This window comes from Lolium rigidum, chromosome 4 (genome assembly GCF_022539505.1).
Source record: "Lolium rigidum isolate FL_2022 chromosome 4, APGP_CSIRO_Lrig_0.1, whole genome shotgun sequence".
Classification (NCBI taxonomy): Eukaryota; Viridiplantae; Streptophyta; class Magnoliopsida; order Poales; family Poaceae; genus Lolium; species Lolium rigidum.
The window spans coordinates 19,072,234-19,094,700 of NC_061511.1; the positions used below are offsets into that span (position 1 = coordinate 19,072,234).

General features: G+C 42.7%; 4 protein-coding genes and 1 pseudogene across 4 annotated transcripts; 3 read left to right on the forward strand and 2 right to left on the reverse strand.

The window, feature by feature from the left end:
- The first annotated feature begins 5,180 nt into the window (after window positions 1-5,180).
- On the forward strand, window positions 5,181-8,279 carry LOC124646733 (chromatin structure-remodeling complex protein BSH-like). The gene is made up of 10 exons (XM_047186810.1): window positions 5,181-5,286; window positions 5,419-5,507; window positions 5,594-5,688; window positions 5,823-5,894; window positions 5,980-6,027; window positions 6,138-6,221; window positions 7,581-7,619; window positions 7,763-7,842; window positions 7,983-8,045; window positions 8,186-8,279. The coding sequence occupies exons 1-10, from the start codon at window positions 5,234-5,236 to the stop codon at window positions 8,277-8,279; spliced, it is 717 nt and encodes a 238-aa protein (XP_047042766.1). The 5' UTR covers window positions 5,181-5,233.
- A 3,168-nt stretch (window positions 8,280-11,447) lies between these two features.
- On the forward strand, window positions 11,448-12,107 carry LOC124708377 (hydrophobic protein LTI6B). The gene is made up of 2 exons (XM_047240054.1): window positions 11,448-11,645; window positions 11,765-12,107. The coding sequence occupies exons 1-2, from the start codon at window positions 11,565-11,567 to the stop codon at window positions 11,846-11,848; spliced, it is 165 nt and encodes a 54-aa protein (XP_047096010.1). The 5' UTR covers window positions 11,448-11,564; the 3' UTR covers window positions 11,849-12,107.
- Window positions 12,108-16,604: 4,497 nt separating this feature from the next.
- LOC124708815 (hydrophobic protein LTI6B-like) lies at window positions 16,605-17,093 on the forward strand. Its single transcript, XM_047240469.1, has 2 exons — window positions 16,605-16,767; window positions 16,917-17,093. Exons 1-2 carry the CDS (start codon window positions 16,687-16,689, stop codon window positions 16,998-17,000), a joined length of 165 nt encoding a protein of 54 aa, XP_047096425.1. The 5' UTR covers window positions 16,605-16,686; the 3' UTR covers window positions 17,001-17,093.
- A 1,463-nt stretch (window positions 17,094-18,556) lies between these two features.
- LOC124708816 lies at window positions 18,557-20,601 on the reverse strand (annotated as a pseudogene).
- Window positions 20,602-20,842: 241 nt separating this feature from the next.
- On the reverse strand, window positions 20,843-22,148 carry LOC124646734. Its single transcript, XM_047186811.1, has 2 exons — window positions 21,381-22,148; window positions 20,843-21,283 (listed from the first exon to the last, which is right to left on the reverse strand). The coding sequence occupies exons 1-2, from the start codon at window positions 21,882-21,884 to the stop codon at window positions 20,843-20,845; spliced, it is 945 nt and encodes a 314-aa protein (XP_047042767.1). The 5' UTR covers window positions 21,885-22,148.
- Window positions 22,149-22,467: the final 319 nt, after the last annotated feature.

The following is a 22,467-nucleotide window of genomic DNA, read 5'->3' on the forward strand; positions in this document are numbered from 1 at the left end:
CGGACTTTCATATGGACTAGTGGCACATCCGCTTATCCAATAATTTTGCAAAAAGAGCTGGCAATGGGGTTCCCAGCCCCAATTAATCAACTTTCACTAATAATTCTCTTCACATGTTTTGCTCTGATTCATCAGTAAGCAACTTAATTTTGCAAATAGACACTCCTCCATGGTATGTGATTGATGGAAGGCACCCGAGGATTCGGTTAGCCATGGCTTGTGTAAGCAAAGGTTGGGGGAGTGTCACCCATAATAAAACTAAAATACATGTGTAAAAAAAGAGAAGAGGGATGATCTACCTTGCTGGTAGAGATAACGTCCTTCATGGGAGCCGCTCTTGGAAGTCCGGTTGGCGAGGTAGTTGGTGTACCCATTACCATTCGTTGACAACAACAAACACCTCTCAAAATAATTTTACTCCTGCTTTACAAATGAAAAGCTCTAGCGCATGTTAATCTCTGCTTCCCTCTGCGAAGGGTCAATCTTTTACTTTTATGTTGTGTCTCCATCCTTTCTTTGAGCACTTTCTTGAGAGCACAACTGTCATTCTTAGTGTAATATGCTTGTCTCAAAATATGATTGATTGTGGTATAACTTTGATGCTTTTATCTTTGACAATCACTATTTCTAGTCTTTCTATGAACTTCGAGAGGTGCCCGAGCATTTATGTTGTGCTGATCAAATATGGGCAAGCGAGATACCACTCTATCATACTCTTTTATGAACATTGCAATCCTGCTTATATACATGATTCATGATGCTTATTATTAATTGTTGGTACCTTTCCATGATTGACATAGCTATTAGAAGATCTTATTTGCATGTATCTTATTATGAATTGCCTAAGTGTTAGCCATAGCATGAGAATATTTACATCATATGAACAAATGTGTTCGTGAAAGTTCTTTTATCGCTCAGTTGTTAACTGAATTGCTTGAGGACAAGCAATAAGCTAAGCTTGGGGGAGTTGATACGTCCAAAACGTATCTACTTTCCCGAACACTTTTGCTATTGTTTTGCCTCTAATTTGTGTATTTTGGATGCAACTAACACGGACTAACGCTGTTTTCAGCAGAACTGTTCTGGTGTCTCGTTTTTGTGCAGAAATCCAACTTTCAGGAAAAACCTCGGAATTTATACAGAAGGCCCTATTTTTCCAGAAGACTCACGGAGCCAGAAGGGCAAGTCAGGTGGAGGCCCGAGGGCCCCACACCCTAGGGCGGCGCGGCCCAGGAGGGGGGCGCGCGGCCCTAGCGTGTGGCCCCCTCGGTCGGCCTCCGACGCCCTCCTTCGGACTACTTATCGCCCTCGACCTAAAAACGCACGGGGAGAAGTCGAAGTTGCCAGAAACCCTCCAGAACGCCGCCACATCGCGAAACTCCGTCTCGGGAGCCAGAAGTCTCCGTTCTGGCACTCCGCCGGGACGGGAATTGGAGGAGATCATCGCCGCCATCACCACCGATGCCTCTTCATCAACCAGCCATGTTTCCCCCATCCATGTGTGAGTAATTCCCCCGCTGTAGGCCGAAGGGGATGGTAGGGATTGGATGAGATTGGTCATGTAATAGTGTAAGATTGTTAGGGCATAGTGCCTAGTGTCCGTAATTGGTACTTCGATGATATTATTGCAACTCGTTATGCTTAATGCTTGTCACTAGGGCTCGAGTGCCATGATCTCAGATCTGAACATGTTATTATTTCATCATGATATTCATTATTTATGGTCTTACCTGCAAGTTGTATACACATGTCGCTGTCCGGAACCAATGGCCCCGAAGTGACCGAAATCGGGACAACCGGAGGGGATGGTAGTGATGTGAGGATCACATGTGTTCACGGAGTGTTAATGCTTTGCTCCGGTACTCTATTAAAAGGAGTACCTTAATATCCAGTAGATTCCCTTGAGGCCCGGCTGCCACCGGCTGGTAGGACAAAAGATGTTGTGCAAGTTTCTCATTGCGAGCACGTACGACTATAATTGGAACACATGCCTATTGATTGCTTTGTACTTGGACACCGTTTTATTATTATCTCGCAAATGCCCCGCTTGATTGTTACATGAGTTTCTCTCATCCATGCAACGCCCGTTATCCGTCCCCGTGCCTACAATATTTTAATCCTGTTGTTTACTATAATCACTACTGCTGTCTTTGTTACTCTGCTGCTGTTATTTCACTACTGCTACTGCTATAAAACTGTTAGTACTGATAAACTCTTGCGAGCAAGTCTGTTTCCAGGTGCAGCTGAATTGACAACTCCGCTGTTAAGGCTTTCAAGTATTCTTTGTCTCCCCTTGTGTCGAATCAATAAATTGGGTTTTACTACCCGCGAAGACTGCTGCGATCCCCTATACTTGTGGGTCATCATGGTGAATCGAACCTTGTCACAACTGTTGAGATCCATGATCAAGAAGAACCTGAAGGAGTGGGAAGAGTGTTTGCCGCATGTGGAGTTCGCTTACAACAGGGCGGTACATTCTACCACGGAGCTGTGTCCTTTTGAGGTGGTGTATGGTTTCAAACCCATTACTCCACTTGATTTGTTTCCTTTGCCCATACATGAGAGAGTTAATATGGAGGCATCCAAGAGGGCAGATTTTGTGCGTAAGATCCATGTGAAGACTAAAGAGTTGATCGAGAAGAAAGGCAAGAGCAATGCTGCAAGTATGAACAAGAAGCGCAAAGAGATGTTGTTCAAGCCTGGTGATATGGTGCAGGTACATTTTCGCAAGGATAGGTTCCCGAAGCTGCGGAAGTCTAAGTTGAAGCCTCGTGGTGCTTGGTCCTTACAAAGTGCTTGCCAAGATCAATGATAATGCATACTCGATAGATCTTCCAGTTGATGAGTTTGGTGTCAGTAATTCTTTCAATGTTGCTGATTTGACACCATATGACGGAGAAGACCTTGGAGCGTCGGCCTTTTGAAGGGGGGGGGGGGGAGATGATGAGGACATCCCTACTACACCACTACCTCCGTCATTGATAGATGAAGATGAACCTGCTGTGAAGCTCAAGTCCGATGAAGTTCGGATTGGACCAATTACAAGAGCTCGTGCGAAGCTACTTAAACAACAGGTGAACTTGTTTCTAAACGATACTTTGATTGATGAGAACTTTATACTGCCTAAGTCCTATTACTTATGTATCATCAAGTATCAAGAGGAGACGAGCATCGCACGAGGAGAGGAGCAGCTGGACATGAAGACGGACGTCAAGATGGACGTGAAGCTGGACATGGAGCTGGACATGAAGATATCTCATGGACGCGCGAGGGAGGAGCGGGAGGAATGCGCGAGAGGAGAAGACGACGTCCAGGCCGGTCCAGCACCCGGTCCGACCGGACTCCTAACCGGCCAGCCCGGTCCCAGGCCCGGTTGACCGGTCGCCAACCGGCCGCCAACCGGATATGAAGCATCGTACCGGGCAGAAACCGGAAAGTTGCGAAGTTTCCGGTTGCCGCCCGGTTGACTGGACCACGAACCGGCCCGCCCGGTCCACTCGCCGGTTGACCGGATTCCGAGACCGGACCGGTCCGAGTCCGTCTCGACCAGATCTATTCGGGTCGGTTATTCTTGTATCTTTTCGACCGGAACTCGTCCCGGACACCTATATAAGTGCCCGGGACGCCCCTAGCTGCTTTAGACCACGTTTAAGATAAACCCTAGTTCTTAGTTGTTTGCTCTAGCAAAACTATTGAATCCCTACACCATATTGCTTGATATTGTGTAGATCCCGAAAAAGTCTTGTGTGATCTCGTTGTTCCATTGGGAATTAGACGATTGCAACTTACCGCTTCGTGGTCGGCGGCTACGTGCGCAAGTGTGTGGAGTTGCGAATATCTTGCGGGGTTGAGAGTCGTTGCATTGGCGACAGGGGACCAATCGAGAGATCTCGTTGCGTCATACAAGTTATCATCCACTTCATCGTCGTGTTTCTCCGCTGCCATCACCCCGTGATCATCATCACCACCGTTGCTTACTGAGAAGATCGGGCCACCCCTTATCAAAAATAAATTTGACACTATTCTTCTTTTATAGAGACTAGATATTTTCTTATAGCATTGGAACAGGAACTTCTATTTTCTACTCAATGCAGGACGAAATAGCTCCCGCCTGCAATTATTAATTCCTGCGCCACTCGGTATGTGGTTTAATGATAGGTACCTTTTCCCCTTTTCCTTTTTCTATTATTAATTTTATTATTAATTTTTGTTTTTTTCCTTTTCTCACATTTCTTATTTTACTTTAGTTTTTTATTTCTCTTTTTTATTTTTGATACTATTTGTTTTAAAATGAATGATTTATGTTTTAAATGATTTTGCAATATGAAAATTTATTTTTGATATCATTTTTATGGGTTTTTGAATAAGAGCATTTACCCTCATTTAAATGGTTTTTTAATCATTGATAGCATTTACCTTATTTAAATGGTTTTCAAAATAAAATCTTTTATCTTATGCAGACAAAATTTCAATACAAACATTGTCATTTGAACAATAAAAACTACTACTTTATGTTTACCATAAAAAAGGAAAATACAAATGAGAGTGGATTCTTGTACTTACGAGCATGGATCTGGGTGTTTCCAACACCGTCAATTTATTTCTCGAGATTTGTGCTCACTATAGTAGATAGAAAGATTTCTTTCTCTTTTCCTTTTTTATACAAATCTCAAAGCACAGCGGACGGTGATGGGTACATGTCGTGTAAGTACATTAAGTATTTGCCAATACAAATAGGAAAAGAGGACCAAAAATAATACAGTAACAAGAAAAGAAACATAAAGAAGAAAAAATAAAAATAAAAAATATAATAAAAAAATAAAAAATAAGAAACAGAAAACGAAAAAGTAAGAAACAAGAAACGAAAGAGGAGAAGAAAAACAAAAAAAGCAGACATTAAACGGGGGAAAACCACGGAGGAGCTTCTACTTCTAGGATGGGTGTGCAGAGCGCATTCCGCTCCGCATTGAGCGACAAATAGAAAAACGCCTACCTCGCTGGTATAATTTGTTATGCCAATTGGGCATCAGCCTTTTCAATTGGGCCTTTTATCTTTTCACCACAGTCCATAAGACTACCTGCCAGCGACAGGCCCAAATACAAGTCCACGATAGATCTGGGCTCTAAAGTCTGAATTTAAGTCCTATGCATAGCGACATAGGCTGTTTGCGGAACAGACATCGGCCCCCGAAACCTGAGCAGGCACGGCGGCGACGGACCGCCGGCGAGTAAGATGAAGACGGTGAGCATGGGCGCCCCCAGGTCCTCCACCGTCAAGTTCCGCATGTACTCCCTCTCACTCCCTCACTCCCTTCTCTCTCTCTCTCTCTCTCTCTCTCTCTCTCTCTCTCTCTCTCTGGAATCTTGAATCGATTTGGGGATAAGGGGAGGAGCTAACCGCGCCGCCGTGCCGCGCAGGCCGACGAGGGACAACCTGGTGCCGATACGCGTCGACGTCGAGGTGGACGGCCAGCGCTACAGGGACGCCTTCACCTGGAACCCTCGCGGTAGGGAACCACCTCTGTCTTCCACGCTTGTTTCTTTCCTTGCGCTCATCTGTTCCTGATAGTCCGGCCCTCCTTGCGCCTTGCAGATCCCGACACAGAGATCATGAGCTTCGCCAAGAGGACGGCCAAGGACCTGAAGCTGCCGACCAGCTTCGTCCCCCAGATGTTCCACTCCATCCAGGTACCCCGCCTCTCGTTCTCAACTTGTTGTTCATCTTTCGTAGGACAGAGACTGTTTGCGTTGGTAATTCTGCAATTGCACAGCTCCGTCGCTTACTTGTACTCTATGTTTTTTTCTTTGTGTGTTCGCAAAAGGGGCAATTGGCCGACTTTCGTTCCTACGAGGGGCAGGATATGCAGGTCAAAGAGAAGATTGTGCCCCTCAAGGTTTGCTTCTTTTCCTAACTGCGGATTGCCTGACAGTTCCGGTACCATCTGCTTTAAACTTTATGATTGCTTGCTGAATGTGCAGATTGACCTCCGGGTGAACAACACTGTAGTGAGAGACCAGTTCTTGTGGGTACGTGCACGATTTTTGACAATTGTTCATGTAGACCGTTTGCTTTATTGGGCTGTTGTAATGTGCTATTTGGTTAACTCTGCGCTTTCACATAAACTTTCACATACCAGGATATAGGCAACCTTGAAAGCGATCCTGAGGAATTTGCAAGGACCTTATGCGATGATTTGAACATTACAGATCCTGAAGTTGGGGTAAAACTCTTTAATTTCTTGAGAGCTTAGTTTATTTTCATTTTGGAAACCTTGATTTAATATGATAAAAATTAACAATGCATCTTGTTAAGGATGTTGCTTTTGTTTGTCACCCAGTTGCTGCTTCCACAATTAGTGTACTCCTGAATCCATTGCCAGATATGGGAAGTTGCGATGTTTGTTATGCTTTGTATATGGGTTGTTGTCACTCTTTTTGTTAAGCTTCGTCTGCGTAACTATAGTATGTATAGATGCAAAGGGATGAAAATAGAGCAGAATTTTTGGTCCGTGCTGGGAAAAATATGGAAACGGAGGACAAAAATGGGAACAGAAACGGAAATTCATGGAAACGGAGAGTTTTTCGCAGAAACAGAAACGGAACGGTGTTTTCCTGTGGAACACCGGCTGCAACGGTATTTCCGTATCCGCATGTGCGGAAATTTCTGTTTATCTTTGCCTGTATAGTCCCCTCTAGCCTAGCTCATATACACTTTTGACCCAACTCAATGCTCCACCAAGTAAACAAAGTCTTTACCTTATTCTCTTGATCCTCCTCGTCATCCCCATTCTACCCAAACAGTATATCTATTGTATTGCCAAAGTTGGAAAATTATGCACAGTAATATTCCTTATTACACATATACACAAGCGCCATAATAATTTTTAGGTATCTGAGCAATTAAGTTTGTTGGTTTGGTTCTATTTTTCTGTATGGTTCAAATGAGTTCGCTGAACTTTTGCTTTGTATCCTTGTCCGCTCTGTATTATTTGATGGCAGTGTCTACTTCTGTATTTTGTTTCTGGGGTTTCCGTTGTCATGTCCGCTTAAAAGATACGAAAACAAATAAGGCAACACTTAGTTTTGCCTGTTCCCACTCCTTTTTCATCCGTAGATGCAACTATGGTTTTAATATCATTGAACTTCAGTGTCTTATTAGGAGTGTTTGCATCTATACTTGCTAACAATTTCTATGCAAGAAACTTAAAACTTCTGTTGATACCAAATTATACCTGCAAGTAAAATGTAAAAGAACAGGTGATTGATGTGTTCACAGGACAGTGGATTCTACTTTTTTCGGAGGATTGTGTAACATTTCCTACTAGAACCTTCATTATTTCTATTGCTTTGTTGTATGTACTAATAATCACCTTTTGGTTGGAGTGACCACCTAACAAAGATGTCTGTAAAGTAGAGGGCACTCCTAAATGGGATGAATAGAGTTGCTCTAAGTACATGTTATCGTAAGAACCTAGTAAAAATATGGGTATGACTTATTGATATATTTTTCTATGTAAGTAGATGGTCTATAAGATTTCAGCAACTTTGTTTTAAGCTGACAAAATCCAATTAATCTGCAGCCTGCTATTGCTGTTTCCATCCGCGAGCAGCTTTATGAGGTTAGTTATACTTTTCCCAGCTATTTTCCACTTAGAAATTCATAAATGTCTTTGGTGGTCTCTTTCTCCATAAAGGACAAGCAAAGTTTTTTCTTTTCATCACTTATCGGAGATATACATAAACAGATGATATGGATTTGCAGATTGCTAGTCAGAGTGTTTCAGCTATGAGAGAAGCTAAAATGTCAAAGAAGAGGCGAGCACCGGAATTTGCTTCAAATAGGTTCGTACAAGTCTCTACTGGTGTTATTTTAGTTCTGTGTCTTTTGAGTGGAACTGCAGGGTTAGCAAAACTTCTCAAACTATGCCACACCCCTTTCATTACATGTTTATTTGTAAATTGACGTTTCCATGTTCTTGCAGTAAAGCTATGAATAACGCAGTGGACATGTTCAAGTATTTTGGAAGCAAAGGGAGCGTCATCCGGTATGATCTGTTCTATTAAAAAGCCTTTTAAAGCATTGAATCATGTATAGTTTGATTTTATCGCATCGCTTGCTCCCCACATGTAGGTTGTGCAACTCTTTGGGAGTTAAACTTAAAATTTGCCCTGTTTTGTGTATCAGGAAAAGGAAGGAGTGGTACCTGTATGCGCCTGTTGTTGATGTTATTTCTAACGAGAAAACTGTAGTTGTTGCAAAGGATGAAGCTAAACTCTAGGTAAGATAACTACGACATAGTACTGCTCATTTACCATCATCGGACTCTATTTACTGCACTAGTTTCCATGTTTTCTGCCTGCGAGATTTTATCTGTGTTCTACCTGAACTTCGTTTTGCAATTGAAATTGACTGTCCCTACGGATGTTATATCCCATTGTGTAATACTAAGGATGTGTTATAGGAAGTAATTGTGTATGCAGGAGTGCCAAATATAGTGATACATCTTAATGGAAGTCTCACTAACAATCATTTTGACAGGTCGTTGTAAAAAAATGGAAGCATCCTCTTCAGTCTCCGTGACGCACAGTGCCGCGGATGACGTTGTAGCTGTAACTGGGAACCTTGAGGAGGAATGTTGCTGAGTTGCCTGGAAGAACTTGTCAGATGGCAACCGTTCCTTTCTGTCTTGCAACGAGTTCTAGGTAGGACCTCCGCTCGAGTACCACCACTTGGCAGTGTGAGGGCTTGAGGTAGAATAGGTTAGCTCTGTAAACCTGTTGGTGATGGCGACATAAACGAGGCCATATCTTGTTGAAAATTTCTGACGTTGTGCCAATGTTTCACATGTTTGTCTGTATGTTGGTGGCAACTTGTTTGGTCACGGTTCGTCGACTGCGTCCAGCTTCCCCATCATCTAGATAGTGCCTGCTCTGGTTTGGCGCAGTGCCTGATTAACACGTTGTGAAAGCGACATTTTAGAGTCAAAGATGACATATCTGAATTTTCTGTTTTTGAAAAAAGCATGCAAGTTGTGCAAGCTAACCAAGTAACCAACCAGCGTAGTAGCACGTAGTCGGAAATTGAGTTGGGATTTTCTGTCCAGATGTATTTGTTCTCAGCTCCCGTGGCTCCGTTGCAGCCTTGCAGGAGAATATGTTTGCCATGTTAGAGGAACACTTTACACTTCACGGCAGCTACTATAAGCTGATGCTTGCTGGAAAGATGAATGGAAAATACAGAAAAGAGAAGCATATAAATGACAGAAGGGAGAACAAAAAAGAAGCATACACCAGACGTTGGCGGTGGGGCCAGTGCAGACTATTAAGCGCTTGTTTGGTTCAAAGCAAACTTTGACACAACAAAGTTTAGACAAACTGGAGCTTGCCACCAACGTACCATGAAAAATTCATCTCCACACCTGCAACTTGACTACTAGAGGGGGAAAAGAAGGAGAGTATATATTGCATGGATCATGTGAATATTAAAATGTGGGAAGTCCCATCAGTGAAGCAACTAAACAGGATGATGCATTCAACCTTATACCCAATGTTGAAAATTCTGGAAAACAAGCGAAGAAAGGAAATAATCTGATTCTAAAGCTTAGGCCAGAAACCAAACATACCCTAAGTGTCCCGCTGGATGGTACAGAGTATTAACATAAAAAAACGTAAATGCTAGACCAAAATAGATGAATGTGAAACCCTAGATCACGCGGCCGCCATCCTCCCTCTCATCCTCCCCTCTCGTCGACATTCCCAGAGGCTGCTGCTGGGCGATTCCTTACGGTTGCCGATGAAGAGGTAGTAGGGCATCACTTGTAATTGTGGTGGTCGGCTGCGACGGCATCAGTACACGTCGAGTGGACATATGAGCATTCTAATTTTATGAACATAATATTGTGGACACGTTCGTGTCGCTCGTTCCTTGGCACGATGCCCATGGAAGTTGCCATGATAAAAGTATCTATAGGCCCTGCAATTTTGTAATTTTGCTTGGAGAGATCAAAAGTTGCCATCCAAACCATCTGATCCGAAAACGATGGACCAGATCGCATCGCGCATGGGGACGAAACCCTCTCGGCCACGCGATATAATTTCCACAATTTTATTTATCTGTATTGTGACGATGTTACAGGAAAAATTCATAATGTTTTCATCCAACGACATGGGCCGAGTGGCTTGACCTTATGATACAACTTAGACGACTAACAAGTGCTTAGTGCAATCTACATTTCTAGCAGGAGACAAGGTACTTGAGAACCAACCTGTGGTTCAATGGTTAGGAGGTAGTGGCAACCTCAACCCACCAGAGTTTAACCCCCAGGTTCAACACTTTGGTGTCTCATCATGGTGGAATATTCTGTCATGGGAGGATGTTCTGTCGATAGCGAGATACCTGTGGTGACTTCGTCAATTTTAAGACCCACTATATCAAATTTCTTGAACTTAGTCTATCAAAGAGGGTACGAATCAGTACCTACAAAGAGAGACTACCAGGAGGCGGCGGAAGCCACACAACCCATCTAGGGTTCTGTCCTCCTTGCCGGCGATACCACCGGTCTACTCCGCCTCCTGTGGCCTTGGGGCCTTGGAGGTGTGGCGGACCACTCCCTCATCGGCGAGGAGTTTCCGTTCTTAATTTAGTTTGTTTTTTCAGTGTCTTTTTTGGATGGTGAGGTGGCGGCTACATCCTGAATCGGAATAAGGTCCTCCATGCCCTATCCTCGCTCTGGTGGTGGATCTAGCGCTGACGGAGGGCACGCGGAGTTGTGTGCCCATCGGATCTCCTGGGATCCGGTCAATTTTCGTGTTTATTGGTGTGGTTTCATCATTTCATGTCATTTCCTTCAGATCTACGGTTGTCATCATTAGCGATGGTTGATGCTCTGGTGCGCTGGTTCTTTGGGACCTTAGCACGATGACTTTCCGTATGTCTACTACAACAAGCACTACTACGACAAGTTTTGCCCGGCTCCGGCGATGGAGGAGCGAGGATAGCGGCGTGCCTTCGGCTCGTGCTAGTGGTTGTAGACGTCGCTAGTGGTCCGAGTAGCAATTTGTAATTTTCTTTACTTCTGAGGATATTTGTACTACTATTAATGATTATTAATAGATTGGTGGATTTTTCGAAAAAAATGGGTTGGGTGTGAGTAGGTAGATACGTTCATAGTGGTGAGTATACGAGCGTCTGTATTGTGTAAAAAAAACAAATACTTAACAACGAAGCAAAAAAGGCTGACAAATTGCTCAAGGAAACGCGCAAATTGCCAAACTGTCGCCGCGTGGGACGGTGGATGAAGTGAGTCCATCAACCAAGAGCGCGTTGCCGTCGTCAGGCCCACACGTGGCGGCGCAATATTATCTCCTCCTTCGCTTCCGTTCCCTCTACTACCTGGCCGTCGCGGCGTCGCCCTCCATCCACCCTCGAGTTCTTTACCGTCTATATAAAGGGAGCCACAGGGGAGATCCGATTCTCTACTCCATCCGCCTGCTGCTTCGCCTAGTTTACTACCTCATCGACAAGGAGAGGAAGAGTTCATCAAGATCAAGAAAGGAGACCGATCATGGGCACGGCCACCTGCATCGACATCATCATCGCCATCATCCTCCCGCCCCTCGGCGTCTTCCTCAAGTTCGGTTGCGGGGTAAGCTGAAAAATCAGATTCTTTCCTTTCTTTGCAGGTACATGGATAGATAGTCCTCTGCTCGGAGAGCAGCAGAAGGTTCTAATTCGGTGCTGATTTCTCGTCCTTTTCTCTTGCAGCATGAGTTCTGGATCTGCCTCTTGCTCACCTTCCTCGGGTACCTCCCCGGCATCCTCTATGCCATCTACGCCATCACCAAGTAGAATCAAATCGTCGCATGTGTTCCAAAATATATGTTGATGAGGATGTTATCTCCATAGAGTCTAGTGTGCTTCAGTTCTTGTTTGTGTTTCCTTCTTCATTTTTCTGTCATGCATGCGTACCGGCGATGATGCAAATTTCCCTGCTGTTTCTTTAGACCGTGATGAAGAAGATGAGGCTCTATGTAATTATTATGTATGGGATTTACCAATTGGGAGTTTGTTAAAGTTTGATCATTGCATCCCTGTGATGTTTGGAATATGTGACATGCATCTGCTCAGGTTTCTCACTTGATTGGCTCAACTTTACTCAAGTGTATAATAATAACAAAAGTAAAGAACCATAGGTTTCTACCGTGAAGTTAATCTACTCCTCCGTTTACAATTACCCTCTGTTCTTGACATAGTTAAAGTTAAACTTTACAAAGTTTGTTTAAGTGTATAAAAATTATTTATATTTGTAATACCAATGAACACAATTGCAAATAAACTTTATGGCAATTCTAATAATGTGGGGTTTATATTATAAATGCTGATTATTTTACTATATATTTGGTTAAATTTATTTATTTATTTACTTTGATTTTAGACATAAAAGGAAGAGTAAATAAAAACAGAGGGAGTATAAGGCCCATTTGGACGGCCACTTTCACGCCAAAACCGGCATCAAGTGTCGATTGCACGCCTTACTTAAAACACGCTTAGAAAGCCTGGTATTAGGCCCGACAAAATACTTCGAATCCCGGTTTAAAGATGGAAAATAAAAAACACCAATGTAGCTCGCAATTCCAACGGCAAAGAAAGGACTTTATCATATCCTGGCAGGGTTTGCGTTCGAATTCACATGTGGAAGAGAAGATTAGAAGTTTGGTAGAAAGGTCATGGAGATGGTGGATCGACGGTGGTGGCCTGAGCAGCTAGGGCCGGCGGGGGGCAGCATCGGCCGTAGGTGGCGGTAACAAGTTGCTAGGGCCGGTGCCAGGGTGTCTGAAGACGATGGCGGGATGGTCCAATCATTGGTTTCTTCAGGCACCAGTGCATTTCTAGATGTTAGGAGCTCCCTAAGACATTGATAGGTCAAGCATGATGAAACCAACTAAGAGGGCGACAATAGTGGCGCTCGACGTCCGCTAGGTCGAATAGCTTGATCTCGACGAGACTATGGTGGGTAATCGAGCATTTGCCGATCCTTACACTAGTGGAAAAGAGGCCTTTCGTCCTAAGCAAATGTCCCCGTTTTGAACCAAACCGGGACCAATGGGGGGCATTGGTCCCGGTTCATCATGAAAACCCTTTAGTCCCGGTTCGTTTGGACCCTTTAGTCCCCCTTCGTATTACAAACCGGGACTAAAGGGTGGTCTAGTCCCGGTTCGTAATACGAAGGGGGACTAAAGGTTTTTTTTTGCCTCCCCATGCACCCCCCCCCCCCCCCCCCCCCCCGTGGATCGCCTTTTTTAACACTGTAAAATATAAAAGAAAATGATAGAAAATTCAAAAAATAAAATCTTTTCAGATTCTTGTATGTTATGCAACCTACTATTAGGGAAAATTAACAAATTTGAGTTTTCATTTTTTTTGCAAAAAGGTTTGAAAAATGGTAAAACCGCATTAACTTTTGCATACGACGTCGAAAAAAAACGTGTAATATATCAAAATCATCGTGGGAAAAAGTTACATCCGAATTCACCTGGGTTTACCCGGTTAGCCAATTTTTAGATTCTCAAAATTCCAAATGAAAATATGAAAGCAGGAAGATTTTAGGTTTTGCCAGAAATTCGGAATTTTATATTTTTAAATTTTTTAAAATAATAATTACATCATGCATAAAGATTACTATTACTTAACCATAAAGTTAGCCAATTTTTAGATTTTCAAATTTTCAAGTTTGGCAAAAAAATATTAAAAAATTAAAAATTAAAAAACTATTATAATACAAATTAAAAAATTATAATTATAATACCATTACCACAATATGTTATTACGTCATTAGTTTTGTTTATTAAAATAATTATTTGTAATTCGAATAATAAATAAGTGTGACATCGACCAACATGTTAATAGGATTGATATGATACTAATATCACAACATGCGCGAAGCACTTGGAAGCGGGGTGGGAAAGGAACTTGCAAGTTAAGCATGCTAGTGCTGGAGTAGTGGGAGGATGGGTGACCGAGCGGGAAGTTGGACCACGGTAAGGTATTTGACTATTGATTAAGCGTAGTTAGAGATTAAGTGTAGTTAGAAACTAAACTAGTTAAATAACTGTAATACTAGAAATTCTGAAAAAAAGAAAAAAAGAGGAGCGAAAAATAATTGGACATAACCAAATGGATTAAAAAAAATAACGAAATAACCTTTAGTCCCGGTTCGTGTTATAAACCGGGACTAAAGGTTATTTTCCTCGACGCGCGCCAACAGCCCACGTGGCGGGACCATTAGTCCCGGTTTGTTTTACAACCGGGACTAAAAGGGAGGACCTTTAGTCCCGCCTAATTGGTCCCGGTTTGGAAACCGGGACTAAAGGCCCAAACGAACCGGGATTACAGGCATGTTTTCCACTAGTGTTAGATACGTTTTACACTTGTAGAGGGCAATGGTGACATGCTTGCGAGTGGATGAATTGCTTATGTACTTTGGATATATCTATGTCTTGGTATTTATATGTTATATGTTTGGTGTCACCTTCCATCTACGTGAGATCCGGTATATCAGAGAAGTAACAGAATCATGTACGTATGAGAAAGAGTTGTAGATATCCTGTCCTTTGTTTCTGCCCATGCCTTTCAAACGTGCGATATAGCATGCGGGAGTGGTTTTCCAGAAGGCTTCTAGAAGTTCTTAAACTTAGCCTATGTGGGAAAGCATGTCATGCTCCTTAGGGTACAACGCTGAGTAGGATGCATATTCATGCGTCAACAAAGCCTGACCACAATCATAATTTGTAATGTATTTGATGCAGATCAGTTCATGAGAAGAGTACCTAAGTGTGCTATCACTCACGTACTGATGCTACACAGGTTGCAAGTCCAAAGGATGAGTTCATAGAAGTGATTTTCTATGTTGGAGAGCTTATCGTGCTATTTGATCAATTCCACCGATCTTTTAAAGATGACACCGATCTTTTTAAGATGGCACCGTTCCGATGTTTTCACATCCCCCAAAGCTCCGGAATGACAAGGGTGGGGAGATCCAGTAGCAGCTTGCAACAACCGAGGGGACCTAGTCCAACCCTACCTAGGATGCTAAACACCTCGTGCCAAACTACCAAGCCATAGATGCATCGAGGAGAATGTGACTTAGTATATCATCGCGCCGATCAAAGAATGGACAAACCAGGTGGGGTGGCAAGGCCATGCCCAACCTGTCGGTCCAAATTATAGGACCGCCTGCTGAAGCGGGACACGCAAAGAAGCGGATTGTACGTTGAAATGCTGTGTAAAACTTGAAACAGGGAAACAGTCCATATTGACATTTGGTTTTAAGAGAACATACCCATGCAATTTTCTGCAAAGGGACATCAAAACATGTTAATTTTATTTCTTTGTACAAAAAATGGTGTTACATGATACATAAGATTTCAGCAAGAAAAAACATAACACTATGTTTGGATGCACAAAATTTGGGTATGGAATTGGAATTTGGAGCGAATAGGCCAAATTTGGCTGTTTAGATGGCTTTAGAATGGGCAAATTCCGAGCCAACCCCCCGCGCGTACCGTTTCACTAGGATGATTTCCGAGCTCTGCACCTCGAAAAGGCTTGGAATTGCTTTGCCCCTTCGTCAACCCACGATAGAGCACGATGCTCTCGAGCGATGGCTCCGGTAAGCCACCGCGCCCGTCGACATTCCGCGCCCTCCTCTCCCCATCTCACACCTCTTCCAATCCTCTCCCTGACCTCGTCCTAACCGGCTCCCCTAATCCTAGAACAACGGTGGTAGGAAGGGGAACGGTAGCGGGTGGTGGTCTCTCCCTGGCCGGTAGAGGAACGACGGCGGGCGGTGGCGGCGGACGGTGGCCTCTCCCTAGCCAGGTAGGAGAACAACGAGGGTGGCCTCTCCCTGGTCGGGTAGGGGAACATCGGGCAGTGGACGGCGGGCGGCGGCGGTCGGTGGACGACGGCGGTAGGTGGCCTCTCCCTGGCCGGCGATCTCTTCCTGCCCTCTCCCTGCCTCTCTCCAATTCAATTCCACACTTTGCACATCTAAACATGTTAGAATCGAGTGCTGCCTTTTGACTCCAACAACAAATATCATGTATGCCCAAACAAAAGAGTTGGAATGAAGGTCATTTCCTTTCCATTTTGGATTTACAGTTTCATTGCAGTTCAATTCCATGGCCAAATTTTGTGCATCCAAACACAGTACAAGGGAATTCGTGGACATGGGCCCAGTGACTTGACCTTATGATACAACGTGGACGGCCAAGCCCTACGTTTCTAGCAGCAGTTCCTGAGAGGCTGAGAGGCAGGTGCTTTACAGCTAAGTACAACCGTTCTTAGAAGAAAAAAAGTGGAACTGCCACGGCCGTGTCCTCGTGGGACGGTGGATGAAATGAGTCCATCAACCAAATATGATTCGAGTTTTATTTAGAACGCGTCGACAACGAGGCCGCCAGCGCGTGGCAGTCACCAGGCCCACACGTGTCGGCCCGATATTATCTCCTCCATGCCTCTATCTCGCCGACTCGCCGTCGGCCTCCATCCACCCTTGACTTCTTTCCCGTCTATATAAGGGGAACCAGGGAAGAGCAGTTTCTCTACTCCCTCTGCCTGCTCTGCTCTGCTTCGCATAGTTCATCTCATACACCTGTTCATCAAGATCAAGAAGAGGGAGATCGATCATGGGCACGGCCACCTGCATCGACATCATCCTCGCCATCATCCTCCCGCCCCTCGGCGTCTTCCTCAAGTTCGGTTGCGGGGTAAGCATCAGATTCTTTGCTTTCCTTGGTTAATTTCTTCCTTTTCCTGCTTGCTTGCTTGTTTGCTTTTGCAGGTCGATTCTCTCTGATGGGAGAAGAAACGGTTCTAATTTATCACCGATTTTTAATTATTTCTCGTCCTCTTGCAGATTGAGTTCTGGATCTGCCTGTTGCTCACCTTCCTGGGGTACATCCCCGGCATACTCTACGCCCTCTACGTCCTCACGCAGTAGAATCAGTTCGTCGTCTAAAGGGCTCCGATATGTATTTTCTTTCCTGATGATGAAAATTCCTGTGTGAAGAAGACGAAGCTCTCTGTATATGTAGTTATTATGTATGGGTCTTTGTTCAAAAGTTTGATCCCTGTTGAAGTTTGCAATTTGTGACATGTATCTACTCGAGTTTCTTTCTCACTTGTTTGCCTCAGCGCTTTTCTTCTATAAATAAAGAAGCATCGGGTTTCTACTGTGAAGTTAATCTACTTATAGGATTTATTTTAAATTTAGATCTGTTATGATGCAAACTTGATACGCGTCCTTTTCGGGGCTGTTGAGCGAGCATCACAGCTTTGCACTTAGCTAGCTTTTTTTTTTTTTTTTTTAATTTAGCTCGTGGTACACAAGGAACAAGAATAAAGCAAATAAGGTCATGAGGGACCTGGCGCATTTCTCTATTTCGGGCTGTGGGTTCCTGTGGTGGGCCGTCATGGCAAGTGGATGAAACACCTTTGGCCTGCTACGAGTAGGGGGGAAAATAAAGAGTCGGAGCGACACCGTGCACGAAGGGTGATGCTGTCCACCGACCTGATCGGTGCGGAAACAGTTGCCGCACACCCCCTCCACCTTCTTCGGTAGTTCGTGGGCTGGCCCAGCGAATCGTTTTCCCTAAACGGGCCGCAGCCCAACATCAGGTAAGCCCTTTTTTCTTTTTCGTTTCTTTTTGTACATTTCTGAATTTGAATAAATTTTATATTTGAACAATTTTCAAATCTGAACGATTTTCATATTTGAACAATTTTCGAATTTGAACAAATTTCATATTTGAACAAATTTCGAATATGAACGATTTTCATATTTGAACAATTTTCGAATTTGAACAAATTTCATATTTGAACAAATTTCGAATATGAACGATTTTCCTATTTGAAAAATTTTCGAATTTGAACAAATTTCATATTTGAACAAATTTCGAATATGAACGATTTTCATATTTGAACAATTTTTGAATTTGAACAGTTTTCATATTGAACCATTTTAGTAATTCTCAAATTTAAACATTTTTCGAATTTAAACATTTTTCGAATATAGACTTTTTCAATTTGAACAAAAGAAAAAATAAACAGAAATAAAAAGAAAATAAAACAAAAAACGGAAAAACGAAAAAACGAAAAAAAGAAAAAAGAGAGAAAACGAAGGCAAAATCGAAAAAACGCTAAATGGGCCAGGCCCAATACCCGACCAGGGGTGTGCGGCAACCCGCATCGCCGCCGACCTGGTCGGTGTATAGGACTGGCCGTGCACGAACCCTAGCCTACGGGAGCCCGCTCCTCCTTAGGGCTCGTTTGGTTGTAAGGGGCCCAAAACCCAGGGAACTGCTGTCCCCACCTGACTTTCCCTGTGCGCTCGGGAACACATGGTTTCCCCTCCGGTTCAGGAATATCAAGGTTTGTCATTTGGACAGCAAAGACAGGGAATGGAGGGGAACGGAATGGAACATTCGAAATTCGAAAATAAGGCCAACAGAGTACGTTTTTTCACATGAAATTTGAAATTTCAGGCATACAAATCAATACAGCAATATCAAGGAATACTTATAATTCGAAATACACAACATACTCAACCACAACAACATAAGCATACGTGAATCTTTACATCTCCAGGAAGAATTAATTAAAAAGGTAGAAAGTCTTGCAGCAAATCTTACAAAAAGAAACGTCTTGCAGCAATAATTAATACATGACAATTATCTGAATTGCGCCAAACCAGATAGCATCAATTAAACTTGAGTAGCATAGAAGTTTTTAACATGAAATCCAAGAAAACAGTTCGCTGGGGACATGTCCATGAGCTTTTTTGCATGGCCTTCTTCTACTCCTCCCCTGGTGGATCATCCTTGTCTTCAAAATATATTGAAAACAAATATTAGTAGATGCCTCTGCTAAAATAATCCGAAAGCTAAATATGAAGCTATACATGGACAAACTATAATTTTACAATTCATTTAGTTCCTGGTGGCATGAGAGGGCCAGGCATATTTGGCATGTCACTAATCGTCCGAACATTGAGAAACAAATACATCTATATATTCTTCGTTGATATAGAAATGTAGGCAGCACTTGTCATGCAAACACAACTGGTCATGAAGAGTTGTTAAACTACAGTTACATATGAGTGTAGGCAGCACTTGTCTATGTATCTACATACCGCATAGGCTATGAAAAATAACATCTCAAGAAAAGACAGAACATTTGGCACTAGCTAGTCGAATAAACTTGTCTATGTACCTACAATGAAACAGAGGCTCTGAACTAGCAGCCAATGTTTATTACCAATCATGTCTGCTAGCTACCAGACTTAAGAATGATCATTATGATCAGTTGAGCATGCACACCATACATATATAAATTACTTGAAACAAGCCGCAAATGATTGACTAAGCAATATACTCCCGGTAATTTTAACAACAACAATCAAAAAGCATAATCAAAGTGCAGCGCAAACAAGTTTTAGAATTCGCACCTTATGCTTTCTCCATCGCCGAGATTTCTTCTTTCAACCAAAAAGTCCGAAGGATTGGGTCCTTTGTATTGAGAAAAATCTCTCGATTGAGCTGGCATTTGAAAAGCCGCAGCGCCTTTGACTTCTCTGCAATTGAAAGTTCCTCTTCCTCTATTGTTTCTAGTGCTGCCACACAACTTGCAATGGTGAACTGGTCTTTTTGCTTCGGTTCCTTCATTTCTTCGACAAATGTCTGACTTTGTTGCTTTTTAAAGTCCACGTAGTCTTCAAGTACTTGAGCTATCTGACTCTGTTTCCTTTTCTTCTTCACAGGCTCATCTACTTTCTGTCCAGAGCTAGCACTTGTTGTCGGTTCAGCCTCTTGACCATGCATATTAGACGACTGACCAGCATCATGAGTGGTAGAGAAGGGATTTACCATTCCATGTTGATTTGTAGACGAGTCGGTGGGCGAAACAACATCACTTGTAAGGTCCACACTAGGAATTGATAGAAAGTTCAGATCTCCCGTAGCAATACTACCTGCTCCATGCAAACTAGGTAAGCACAAGATAAACTAGATAAACACACGATAAACTAGAAAGTAATTATATTTTATAGAGTGGCACAAGAAACTATACCTTCATAGAGTGAAGCCAGTATAGGGAACAACAAAAATGGCTTTCCTTCATACCTCTTCACCCTTGGATAGTCCTATGAAAAAGCATGGTCAGCATCAATATGTTGCATAAAACAAAAGCTGCATTGGAATGCAATAATTTTTACCTTCTTCAGTTTTTCCCAGATTATTGGCTCGGCAATTATCATATTCAGCGAATCATCCCAGCCTGTACCACTCTGTTTTCGAGCATCTCGAACTGCTTTGTAATTTGCTTTCATGTCCTTTTCTTTCTCCTGGATCTGCTGCTTTGTGAACCGAGCGAGATGGAAACTTGAGATTGAATTTTGATACGATGCTCTTCCACCCTTACGCTACCCAACCATTCTGACCTCTGTAGACTGGAACATTGTGCTCTACTAGTAGCTCAGCTAAACCTCTCTCATAGGAATGGGACCAAGATGCTCTTGATGTTTCTTTTACCATAGCTACAATATTAAACCAGCAAAATGATACAACATAGTCAAATAACACACAACTAATAACAATATGGTCTTGTATAACACAAACAAATAACACACAACTAACATCCAGAGGTTCAACAAGAGAATACAGCCAAAGGTTCGACAATAGAAAATAAATTACACATCTGAATACAGCCAAATGATCATGTCCAACTAATTGTTATAATCAGCCCACATCTGAAGCGCAATCTGATCTCTAAGATCATTTCCATTATTTAAGTCCGCTTGATGTTGGTGGTGGGCATCTTGGTGGTGGGCATCATCTCCCTCCGGAACGTCAACATACGTTTCTGGTGGAATAAGTGGTGGTTGGTGATCCAACCAGTTTCATTACGCCGACGCCTCCTAAATTCGCCGAGATGGTACCGGACTCCTGGATACGGGGCAAGAAAAGAGGATGTGTTTCCATAACCACCATCTACAAGATAGAACTTTCCAGCAGGCACCTCAAACCCCTTGCTGATAGCAGAACGAAGAACTCCCGCATCTGATGCAGACCCTTCCCACCCGCATGAAATGAATGTGAAGTTCAGATCGAAGTCACATGCGACCATCATGTTTTGAGAAAGGGTTCCTTTTCTATTCCTATATGGTGCAGCTAATTCTTCAGCAATAGTTATGGGGATATGTGTTCCATCGATTGCCCCAATGCAATTCTGCATATTAAAAAACAGAAAACGTGGTATTTTAGAAAATAGTTGGGGACAGGTCTGAAAAAAGATTGATGAAGTAGATATATGTATAGTGGTTAACCTGAAAGTAAGGCCAGAACCGTGGGTTGGACATTATCTTCGGGTGAGGCTGGAGAGAAGTTGGAACCTTCACAAATCTTTGGACTAAAAGTGGAATCAAGTTGATAATTTCATTCAGCTTCCTATGGACTGTTTCAGCACTATGTTGAAACTTTTTTTGCAAATCTTGATTGGTAGCATTGTGGGAGATCATATACATGAACATTCCCAACTGCTCATCAACATCTACTCTTGTTGTGCCTTCCAATAGACGCTCTCTCTTAAGATAATCCGAGACAGCTCTGAAAATTTCAGGCTCCATCCGGAATTCAACCTTAGACCAACTCTCATGTCCTTCTAATATTTCCTTAACCAGCTGAGCACCGGATAAAGAAGATGTGTGGACTGGACGCTTTTCCTCGTAGAGAGAAGAGTATAGAGCAGGAAGCAAAACTAAGAAGAGTTCATCGTCATCTTCCTCTTCTTGCAACATGAACTTCCTAATTTTTTGAACTCTAGAATCCATCACTAGCAATAGTTGAAAAAAGAAATAATTAATGAAAAGAAGAGCTGATGCAACTACACGCTCAACCTATGCAGAAAAGAATAACTGTCACCAATTCCGTACAGCTTACAAAACAATATACTTACAAAACAAGCTCTGATATTAGAGAAGTAAAACTACCAGGACACAGAGAGAAGTAAAACAATATATATGTTGGATCGATTGAATTAATTTCAACTACATCAATGCATTTTTCAAAGAGGCCACAGTAGATGCTACACACATTATTTCAAGAATATAGTTAAGTGTGTTGACAAACGAACTGTAGCATGACAATAATGGTTTGATGGATATTATTTCCAGAGAGGCCACAGTAGATGCTACACACATTATTTCCAGAAAAATTCACAGGGAATGCTACATATATTACTGTATTTCCAGAGAGCAAAGCAGAAAATTTAATTTTTGCATTACATGGCATCTTTTGCATTACCATGTAAAGAAACAGATGGATAACTGTGCAAGTTAACTATGTGTTGACTAGTTTTGGCAGTACTAGTACCAAAAGGAAACCTGCAAAGTTACACACCGTGTACCCTGTAGG

Excerpts from the sequence above, each read along its gene's own strand:
- LOC124646733 (XM_047186810.1), top strand. The coding sequence starts at position 5,234 with ATGAAGACGGTGAGCATGGGCGCCCCCAGGTCCTCCACCGTCAAGTTC. Across the intron at positions 5,895-5,979 it reads AGAAGATTGTGCCCCTCAAG|ATTGACCTCCGGGTGAACAA; the intron begins GTTTGCTTCTTT and ends CTGAATGTGCAG. Across the intron at positions 6,222-7,580 it reads TTACAGATCCTGAAGTTGGG|CCTGCTATTGCTGTTTCCAT; the intron begins GTAAAACTCTTT and ends ATTAATCTGCAG.
- LOC124708377 (XM_047240054.1), top strand. The coding sequence starts at position 11,565 with ATGGGCACGGCCACCTGCATCGACATCATCATCGCCATCATCCTCCCG. Across the intron at positions 11,646-11,764 it reads TCCTCAAGTTCGGTTGCGGG|CATGAGTTCTGGATCTGCCT; the intron begins GTAAGCTGAAAA and ends TTTCTCTTGCAG.
- LOC124708815 (XM_047240469.1), top strand. The coding sequence starts at position 16,687 with ATGGGCACGGCCACCTGCATCGACATCATCCTCGCCATCATCCTCCCG. Across the intron at positions 16,768-16,916 it reads TCCTCAAGTTCGGTTGCGGG|ATTGAGTTCTGGATCTGCCT; the intron begins GTAAGCATCAGA and ends GTCCTCTTGCAG.
- LOC124646734 (XM_047186811.1), bottom strand. The coding sequence starts at position 21,884 with ATGGATTCTAGAGTTCAAAAAATTAGGAAGTTCATGTTGCAAGAAGAG. Across the intron at positions 21,284-21,380 it reads GGTTCTGGCCTTACTTTCAG|AATTGCATTGGGGCAATCGA; the intron begins GTTAACCACTAT and ends TTTAATATGCAG.